Below are 10,210 nucleotides of genomic sequence, written 5' to 3'. Positions count from 1 at the left end.
TGGTGCAGCTCTTATTTGCCAAGACCAATCCGACGCAAGGCGTGGTTTGTGGGCCACTCCGAACAGGGACTGGAGGCGGCCCCAGGTCACCCTTGTTGCTGGGAAGACTACTCGTGTCTCCTTTCTGCTCGGAGCCGCTGTTACCCATGGCTAAGTGCACACTTGGGGTAATGCAGTCGTAGCATTTAGGGTTTCCCTTGGGACGTGCTGCACTTACAGTGAGTGGAGTGGGTCCATCTCCTCCGTAAGGGCATGTGTCCTCCGGCCCGTGCGCAGCCCTGCTCTGCCACCGAAGGTTATCAACGGAAGTGCTGCCGGGTAAGCTCCGCCCAGTGCACTCAGGCGCAGCTGAGTCACCCAGCAACGTTCTGGGATAACCAGAGAAACAATGGGTCTTCCATAGGGTGCTTCCCATGCAAATTTCACCATACCTTACACCAACTGACGTGCAAAGGTCCTGCTCTAACGCGGACATAATTAGGAGCCCAGATCAGCGGGAAAATTCTGGTAGAATTACTTGATAGATTTTTTATCTCCACTAAGGCGCCCACTGTCTCTGGGTGGAGCTTTTCACCGCCTTCAAGTGGAGGCCTGCTACCAGGCCGACATTAAATCACCCCTTACCTGTAGCCTCCTGAACAAGACAGCTTGTTGAGTGCACAGTGCTTTCAGACCTCCCCAACCTGATGGAAAAAAAATTTAAAAAACACCACTGACAAGCAAGAAAGGCTACCATAAGCAGATCAGGAAGTTTTAGTAATTTCTAAAAAACAGGAAGTAGAAAGGGTCCAGGCAATAAGAAATCATAACCCTAAACATTTGAGACTGCTGGAGAAATGGGGGTGATTTCAGGGGAGTCCAAACTCAAACTCGGCCTGTCACACACTTGGAGGTGGGTGAAGGGGCAGTGGAGGCAGCAGGCGGGCAGTGCCACCACCCCTGGCTGTGCGGAGCAGCTGGCAGCAGTGGCCTCCGCGGTCAGTCCTGAGCCCTGAGAAGGCAGGAAGCCCCCACACCCTGACGACATCTGTAACCCAGGGAATCAATCCAGAGACATCTCCATAAACCACAGCATCATGTCCAAATAACTCCTGACCTCTGCTTTTATTTCAGAAACACCCTGAAGGGGATATAATGGTCTCTCAACAACGTTTCTTAAAGCTTTCCTCTCTTCCCCAGAAGCTCCTCTGGTATTCTGTGTCTTGCAAACAAAAAACTCCTGAGCACCATCCCCCCCCACCCTCTTCTATCAAGAAGCTCCCCCATCCTGGTTTGATAGTGACGAAATTCTTGGGGTATGGGGTGAGGAGGTTGTAAATAGAGAGAGTGGAGGAAAGTCTGGATGTTCTTGAGTAGGCAAAGAGAGGAAAGTGTTACTTATATTTGCTCTAACAAACAGTGATTACCCTACCACACCCTGATAAAAACCTGAGTCTGAGTCAGAGGAGCAACTACCCCAGAGCGCCAAACACCTGTGTCATGGACCCGCTGCCTCCTGTACGTCCCCCACTGGGGGTCATGAACAAGGTCCAAAACTCACCAAACTGAAGTTTTTGGAATATATAAATCTCTAGAAACAATAGAGAAAATTGTAAAGATACACCTTGGTCACTTGCCACCCAGATCCTGGTCTCTAAATATCATCTCCCCTGAGAAAGGGCTGACTGGGGTAAGAAAGGAGCAGCTGAGCCTGGAACATCGTCAAGTGCCAAAAAGAAGTGCTTAAAAGTAGTGGCACATGTTGAAAGAGCTCAGGAGCCAGTTTGGTGAACTCCCAGCAGCCAAGTCTGGGTCAATTTGAACATCAAAACAAATAATGACCTCGTAAGACTGAATAGAATAAAAGCCATGAGTCCACTGTGATGATGGGGGACACACGTCGTGGCGTCCCGATGGGAGGCCCGAGAACAGGAACATCGCGTCCACCCACACACTGGCCCGTCCTCCAGAGAATGTCAGGATCTCAAAAGAGCAGAGCTGGACAACTGTTTCAGATGGAAGGGGAATAAGAGACATGGCCCGGGAACGCAGGGCCTGGACAGATTCTGGACCAGGAAAATGTGCTCTCGAGGCCCCTCTTCAGACACCTGCGAAGCGTGAGGAGGTCTGCGGGTTACGGTATTGCAGGTGCTTGTTACGGTATCAATGTTAACCTTCCTGATTTGGGTAATTGTAGGAAATTGGTTACGTAATAGAATGTCCCTGAAGTATTTAGGGATAGAGGCATGAGCTCTGCAATTCACTCCATGTAGTTCATAAAAAAGCATGTGTGTACATGTGTACACAAACCCCAGAGAGAGCCTCTGTATTTCCTGTACATACACATACGGAACAAGAAAGCAACTGTGGCAAAATGTGTGTGAATCCAGGTGAAGGGTAAATAGCATTCTTTAAACAATTTTCCAACTTTTTGGAAAGTTTGAAGTTATTTCAAAATACAGTTAAAGTAAGTATTTGTCTAACCGTAGTTCTGGAACGAGAGCAAAGGAAGGGAGGGAATAGACAATGGAAGAAAAGCTTCCAGACCCAAGAAACGATGAAAAAGAACCTAATTAGTAACTGGACAGGCGTTTCTTGAATGAAAAATGAAGCTATGAAGAACCGAGTCAGCCACGCCCACTTCTCCGGGCGGCGCGGGGGGCGCGGGGGGCGGGATCTGCCCCGCAAAGGCCAGAGGGGGCCTGAACCGAGCAGCTGCGCCTGGGGCGGCCCGAGGGGGCGCGCACACGCCGCGGGTCTTTCCTCGGCCTTGCGGTTCTTCCTGGGGACGTTCCCAACACTCCCGCGGGCTTCGTGCGCGGAGGCCAGCGCCGCGCTCCAGCCCCGCGGCTGCTGCCGGGTCCAATCTGCTCTCAAACCGGCTCCGGCCCGAGCAGCGGCCTCCCCTCCGGCCGCAGTCTTTCCGCCGAGCCTTCCGCGGGCTCCGTGCTGGCGGCGTCGGGGTTCCGTGGGGGGGGGGGTGCGGGGAGCGCCGCGCTCCGAGCGGAACGGGGCGCGCGGGGCGAAAGGGGCCGCTGCGGAGACGCTGTCCCGTGGCTCTGCCCGCACCCCCGTCCCCAGCGGCGCCCCCAGCCGCAGGGCGACCTGCCGGCTCTGCCCGCACCCGCGTCCCCAGCGGCGGCCCTGCCCGGGCGAGGGGGCGGCGGGCGGCGGGCGGCACCGCTGCGGGCGGGCGCCCCGCGCCCCGGGAGACGCCGCCGGCCTGGGCACGGGCAGAGCGCCCGCAGCGGGGGCAGGTCGCTTCCCGGGGTGAGGACGGGCCGAGCCGGCCCGCGAACCTGCCCGCAGGTCGGGCTGCTCTGAAGCGCGGCCCCTGCTCAGCCCAGTGGTGGCCCTGGGGTCAAACCCCGGGCCCGCCGTGCGGGGAAGGGGATCGTCCCTTTACCCAGCATCGGTCAGTCTTGTTTCACGCGGGGCCGGAGCTGGGGGTCCCGGCAGGCCCAGGAAACCCCGGCTCTTCGTCACACTGACCCTGGGGGCTTCCCACGCGGAGCCTGTGACAGACCGCCCCAAACGCGCCCTGTGGGGAGACATCATCGGCTCGTCCCGAAACTTCAGATGTCACACGGTCAACTGCGCAAGAGGCGTCCCTAGGCACCCCGAGGGCGCCACCCCAGGGCCCTGCGCGGCCCGAGCGAGGCCAGGCGCAGAGCTGCCCCCCCCCAGGGGCACGGCCGCGGGGGACAGGGACCCGACACCGCCCACGCGGCCGGGCGGGCGCGCTCGCCGCCAGCGGGGTGCAAACTGGGCATCCTCGGGGCAGCAATAAGAGCTAAGAACTTTAGATTGTTTTCCACCTTAATCTTCTAAAAGTTCCTATAGACTTGGCCCATTTTTAGAAAGGTAACCAAATGGGGTAAGTACAGTGGTACCTCCATTTTCAAATGTTCCCCATTCCCCAAGGCCGGGTTCTGAAACGTTCAAAACCCAGGGGTCAACAGCCAGCAGCAGGCCCCGGGGGCTGCGCCCAGTGGAAGCCGAGGCGTGTTCCACTTCCCGGGCCCGTCCCAAAGCCGCAACACCTGCTCCCGGCCCGTCCCAAAGCCGAAACACCTGCTCCCGGGCCCGTCCCAAAGCCGAAACACCTGCTCCGGGCCCGTCCCAAAGCCGAAACACCTGCTCCCGGGCCCGTCCCAAAGCCGCAACACCTGCTCCCGGGCCCGTCCCAAAGCCGAAACACCTGCTCCCGGGCCCGTCCCAAAGCCGAAACACCTGCTCCCGGGCCCGTCCCAAAGCCGCAACACCTGCTCCCGGCCCGTCCCAAAGCCGAAACACCTGCTCCCGGGCCCGTCCCAAAGCCGAAACACTTGCTCCCGGGCCCGTCCCAAAGCCGAAACACCTGCTCCCGGGCCCGTCCCAAAGCCGAAACACCTGCTCCGGGCCCGTCCCAAAGCCGAAACACCTGCTCCCGGGCCCGTCCCAAAGCCGCAACACCTGCTCCCGGCCCGTCCCAAAGCCGAAACACCTGCTCCCGGGCCCGTCCCAAAGCCGAAACACTTGCTCCCGGGCCCATCCCAAAGCCGAAACACCTGCTCCCGGCCCGTCCCAAAACCGAAACACTTGCTCCCGGGCCCGTCCCAAAGCCGAAACACCTGCTCCGGGCCCGTCCCAAAGCCGAAACACCTGCTCCCGGGCCCGTCCCAAAGCCGAAACACCTGCTCCCGGGCCCGTCCCAAAGCCGAAACACCTGCTCCGGGCCCGTCCCAAAGCCGAAACACCTGCTCCCGGGCCCGTCCCAAAGCCGAAACACCTGCTCCCGGCCCGTCCCAAAGCCGAAACACTTGCTCCCGGGCCCGTCCCAAAGCCGAAACACTTGCTCCCGGGCCCGTCCCAAAGCCGAAACACTTGCTCCCGGGCCCGTCCCAAAGCCGCAACACCTGCTCCCGGCCCGTCCCAAAACCGAAACACTTGCTCCCGGGCCCGTCCCAAAGCCGAAACACTTGCTCCCGGGCCCGTCCCAAAGCCGAAACACCTGCTCCCGGGCCCGTCCCAAAACCGAAACACTTGCTCCCGGGCCCGTCCCAAAGCCGAAACACCTGCTCCCGGGCCCGTCCCAAAGCCGCAACACCTGCTCCCGGGCCCGTCCCAAAGCCGAAACACCTGCTCCCGGGCCCGTCCCAAAGCCGAAACACCTGCTCCCGGGCCCGTCCCAAAGCCGAAACACCTGCTCCCGGGCCCGTCCCAAAGCCGAAACACTTCCTTCCAGGTTTCGAGCGCTCATAGAGAGAGACGCTTGTCAGTGCAGACATTCAACCACCGAGGTGTCACTGCACAAAAGTTTATGAATAATGATGTTCAATGCATTGGTTACGTTTTCTAAAACAATGGGAAATAACCCAAATATTGAATGGGGAATTAAAAAAATTATTCCATCTACTTGATGGAAGATTTTGTGGTCAATTTTTTAAACGTTATGCTTTCAATGGCTACATAGTGACACACTATGATCTTAATACTGTAGAAAAGTATGCAGCGGAAAAACATCAAAAAGAAACCCTCAAATGTAAATAGTGGTAACATCTGGCAATAGAATTGAATGATTTTATTTGCTTTTTTATTCTTTCCTATGTTTTCCAAAATTTCTGCAGGAAGTACATTTTATAATTAGAAAAAAATTATTTTTTAAAAAAACCCACCTTTTTGTAATAGGTTCATGACCCCTCTATCTATATGAAGGACAGGGGGTAGGGCTGTCTGGTCACATACCTGCCCCGTGCTCCCTACTGGCTTTCTGGTCGTTGAAATGCACACCTCAGGACATATGGATGTCCACTAACTATTTATAAAACCTCACCAGACGTGTATTCCGATATACAATACAGTCCGAGCAGAGCATCACAAAACACATCACTAAAGTATACTAAAATAAGGTTATTTACTTAAAAATGATACATTGGATGTAATCTATATATAGAACAAAGCAATTAATGGTAAACTGAATAAGGCACCTTTTAAAGCAGATGCTGTACAAAATATATTTAGTGTGTTACATATCAAATACGAACCTGTATTTTTGGTGTTTTACAACTGCATAATAAAACTGCTTAACCCTTCCTTCAATGTCTATGTACAACTTTCCTAAGTAAGCTATATAATGGTATTTTCATTTTATACAATATATACTACATTTTAGTTTTTAAATGGGGAGGGATAACAGTCACTAAAAGGGCTTAAGCAATCCCACTGAGAGCACAGTACAGAGCACAATCTAAAATTACAACACAGCCAATCCTCTGCAAAGCAGTGCTCAAAGACTCTCCTACTGGGCGATCTTACTCACGGCTTCACCGGGTGCTGCCCCACATTCAATCTGGTTCTATGAATGTCAGTTGTCCGCAATTTTCACTGTGACTTTAACAGCACTGAGGCAAGAACTAGTACTTTAACACCTGACCCGCGCAAATAATGTCACCACTTTTAAATAGCACAAGAGCTGCAACGATCCTTTCTAAAACTCAATTCGTATTTCTGCTGTTGAAATTACTTTAGATATTTAGAAACATTTGAAGACATGTATGAAAAGAAATGTGACTTAATTTATAAAATATTCCCTGTAACAAATTATTGAATATCAAATTTGATCTTGTGCCAAGTCAGAGCTGCATGATTCTTTAAAAATTGTATTGCATTTTTGTTTTAAAGATAAGCAAAACATCTGGGGGGAAAGCTACTATTTTTTTGAGTAAATAATAAATTTGGCACATTCTAGGAAAATAATTTTCAGAAACGATGTTAGAAGTTTAGAAATACTTCCGGACATTGAAAACGCAACACGAATTGTTGATTGAAATACTTTTGGTGAAAATATGCCCAGGGAATTAGATCCAAATTTCGTACTTCAGAAACTTGTTCATCAGCAAGCACAGGGAACGCTTAGAATAGGCACCGAAGCCAGGCCCCATGTGCCTGTCATTCCAGAGATATTTACTGGTATAAGAAAATTCAAAAGAAGCATTTTCTTTGAGGGCTAACTTCTGTTCTATTCTGGTACCTTTACCAAAACCTTGGAGTTTTGTTTTTAATTATTTAAAGGGATGACAGACAGAAGCCACACATTTTTAAAATGCTCAATTGTGGGATCAAATAATGGTCTCTAGGGTTTTCCAAATTATTAATTATGGCACTAAATAATACTTCCTTCCTTTACTGGATGAACTTAGAAATTTAAGAGTAAAAGTAAGGAGAGAAGAAAAGTTTAATGCAACATTTTTTAGACTTCAAAATTTCAAATAGTCATCTGCTTTTTAAAAAACATGTTATTCTAGAAAATATTTATATTGAACAAGTCTCAACATTGATTTCTTGATATCACTTTTAATAGGTCAATTTCATTTAAAAAATCATTATGATGGGCTTTTAGTACCTGTGACGTTTTGCTTCCACATACTATTTTAACATTTCTAAGGATAGAGATTGCCTTTTCTTACATATTTTCTTTATTATTAGGATGAAAAATGATTTTGAAGATATACAGTTTATAAAATAAAAATAAATCAAGGTTAACCTCAGTCTAAGTACATCAGAACTCACAAGTGTTCCTAAACTGCATGGTAATTTAGATAAAAACACCTATACACTCCACTGTTAAGAGACGGAGGACACTCTGAAAGAGCACATTGCTGGGTGCTGCCAATAGGCAGGTTTACTTATCCCGAGGAACACTTCAAAGCTAAATTATCTTAGATGAAAATTATCAAATTTAGTCAAAACTGTTAAAGCAAATTTTAAATTTGTGGAATTTGATGTAGACAAATATATTAAGAGTTTCACCCTTAGGAGCCAGTCAAATTTTTGGCAATGAGTGGATTCATGCTCTGACGTCCCCCTTTAAAAGTGTTTTGACTATGTTGTAATTTAATCACATTTATTTTATGCTATATTCAAAGAAAACTGTCTTGCTTTCTGCGCCTGTAAGTTTTTTTTTCTTTCAGACTAAGACGTTAATATTTAAAGGGCATCACAGAAGTGTGAAAGGTTTAAGTGAACAGAAGTATTCCTTGGAATGAAGAGGCGTCCGTCGCATCTGCAGTGTGCTCAGAGTGACGGCCGCACGGCGCAGACAGAGAGCTTCGGGCCGTGACTTCACCGTCTTCACAGGTATGAACAGAGATCATAAAACCAAACATCTCGAATGGTTTAAATGTCCAAACATCTGTATTAGCTCTGAAACAGAAACTTCTAATTAGAGGATCCTTTCACAACGGAGAGCTGAGATGACAGTATCCTTAATCAAAGTCTGTACCTGAAACGAACAAACTCTTAGGTTTAACATGCTGTTCTGACTGTATCAGTTCTAAAAATTCATATGTGGTTCTACTTTATAACATTTTCTTCTGATGAGCTTTTATTTCCCCCTCAAGGATGAGGCGTGAGGTACACGTGAGCTGTCTCTACAGCAGTATGAATGTACGTACATATATAAAATACAGTTGTAAAAGGAGCAGGGATTTTGCAAATAAAGCATATTACACACAAAATATAAATAACTTCCCTTTTAAAAGTTACTGAGAATAAAGAATAGAGAACATGGTTACAGGCACTTAACGTCGCTATCAATGCAGTGATTAGTACCTCACTTCAGCAAGAAGTGTTTTCTTTACAGGGTCGTGGCACCAAAGGTCCGACTCTGGACAGGATGCTTTCTATGACAAAAATAATAATTACAAAAAAAGATGGTGGTGGGAGGAAAACAGTAGAAATTTCCAGGCACTTTAAACTTTTTTGGCCTTTATATAACCTTTTATGTTAAAAAATAAAGTTGGAGGAGAAGCTAGCTCTTTCAAGGTAAATGGCTTTTATGTGATTGGCGAATCTTGGTCAGATCATGCATTTTTAAAGCACAAAACCAACAAGCCACTAAATCTTCCTGCATGTTCATAAATTATATTTTCTTCTAATTCAATGGCAGCAGAGAAATCTTGGTGTGCATGCGTGGGTACACACACCATTATCAAGGCCTGGCAAACTTTTCTCATAGACTACACAATATCCCAAACAGACCACAATCCCTAGGCTGTTTACGAAGGTTGAGCACAAACAGATTTCATTTTCTCAGGTAGAGGCATGTGCATCACTTCTCTGTCTCTCTGAATTCACTGACCTCAGGCTTTCACAGAAAGCACTGTGTGAGCAGGTAATTCAGCACCCAGAGTTTGGCCAGAGACTGACTTCATCAGGATTGACGTCTCGATGTAGTCCATAAAAACCCAATTTAAAAAGGCATCAGAAACCACATTTAAAGTAAAGTTGTCCGTATGTTAAGAATGACGTTTTAGAAGTTCCCAGCTTATATTCTGCAGAGCACGGAAAGGTTTAACATTAGCAGCCTGTGGAGGTGTAGTGAGGACAGAGCCTGAGAACCAAGTTAGCATCCTTACTCTACTCTAACTCCACCGCTCCTTGGGTGAACAGTCTTGCAGTCTAGAATTTCTCCTCAGGATTGCTGAACTGTCAGATCTTTACGTCTTGGGATTCAACCATCTTAGCAAGTGTCTTCTTGATCCTCAGAGCCGTGAGTCTGGAGGCTGGGTTGTGGGCCCAGCATTCTGACATTAGCTTCAAAACTGCTCGAAGACACTGAAAAGTAAACAGAATGCAGTGAGCAGGTGAACACCTTTGGCAACACACACCGTCACTCCCTCAGGGCTGAGTTCTACCTACTTCATCACTGTTCCATCGATTAGACACAACTGGCCGCAAACGCTTGACACACACAACCTCACGCATATCTTCATAGGATGGATCACTGGGCACCATGTTGTAATATGGCAGCTGGTGCTCCTCTACTATCCCTGTAGTGAGAAAACAGAGTGGGCACAAAAATGGTAGCTAGACAATATACCAATCTACCCAGCATCTCTTACTCAACTGTGGAACCAAATCTGACACCTACATAACGAAGAAAAAACTATACAGTGGACGGGTCACTTTTAATAGTAAATGTATGTTGCTCTTTTTGTATGTCTAATTATTTCCCTTATGTCCATCAGGATCCCCATCACAGCTGTGGACTTACCAATATTCCTAAAAAAAAGCAAGGGGAAACACTCACCCTAAAATTTAATCAAATTATTTATTTCTATAATTCCTACTAATACATGTAGCAGAAAGACAGCATGATTTGTAGAAAAAAGAAACCCCAGCCAGCCTGAGACTGTCATTCTTAGAAAGGCCCGTGGGGCTGGCTGCGCTGGGGTCTGAAAACGTGCCT

The 10,210-nt window shown here is 48.5% G+C and overlaps 1 protein-coding gene across 1 annotated transcript in view; it reads right to left on the bottom strand.

Annotated features, from left to right (window-relative positions):
- Positions 1-5,855: 5,855 nt before the first annotated feature.
- BMPR1A (bone morphogenetic protein receptor type 1A) overlaps positions 5,856-10,210 on the bottom strand; it is a 133,252-nt gene continuing 128,897 nt past the window's right edge. The window contains exons 12-13 of the mRNA XM_081158507.1: positions 9,661-9,791; positions 5,856-9,576 (exon numbers count right to left, since the gene is read on the bottom strand). Of these exons, the coding sequence (XP_081014633.1) occupies positions 9,451-9,576; positions 9,661-9,791 (257 nt within the window). The 3' untranslated portion in view covers positions 5,856-9,450. The remainder of the gene's footprint in view (positions 9,577-9,660; positions 9,792-10,210) is intronic.

The sequence above is a fragment of the Miniopterus schreibersii genome, assembly GCF_964146895.1.
Source record: "Miniopterus schreibersii genome assembly, chromosome: 14".
Lineage (NCBI taxonomy): Eukaryota > Metazoa > Chordata > Mammalia > Chiroptera > Miniopteridae > Miniopterus > Miniopterus schreibersii.
Note: the sequence above shows the minus strand (reverse complement) of the source record. Positions and strands in the feature narration are given on the sequence as shown.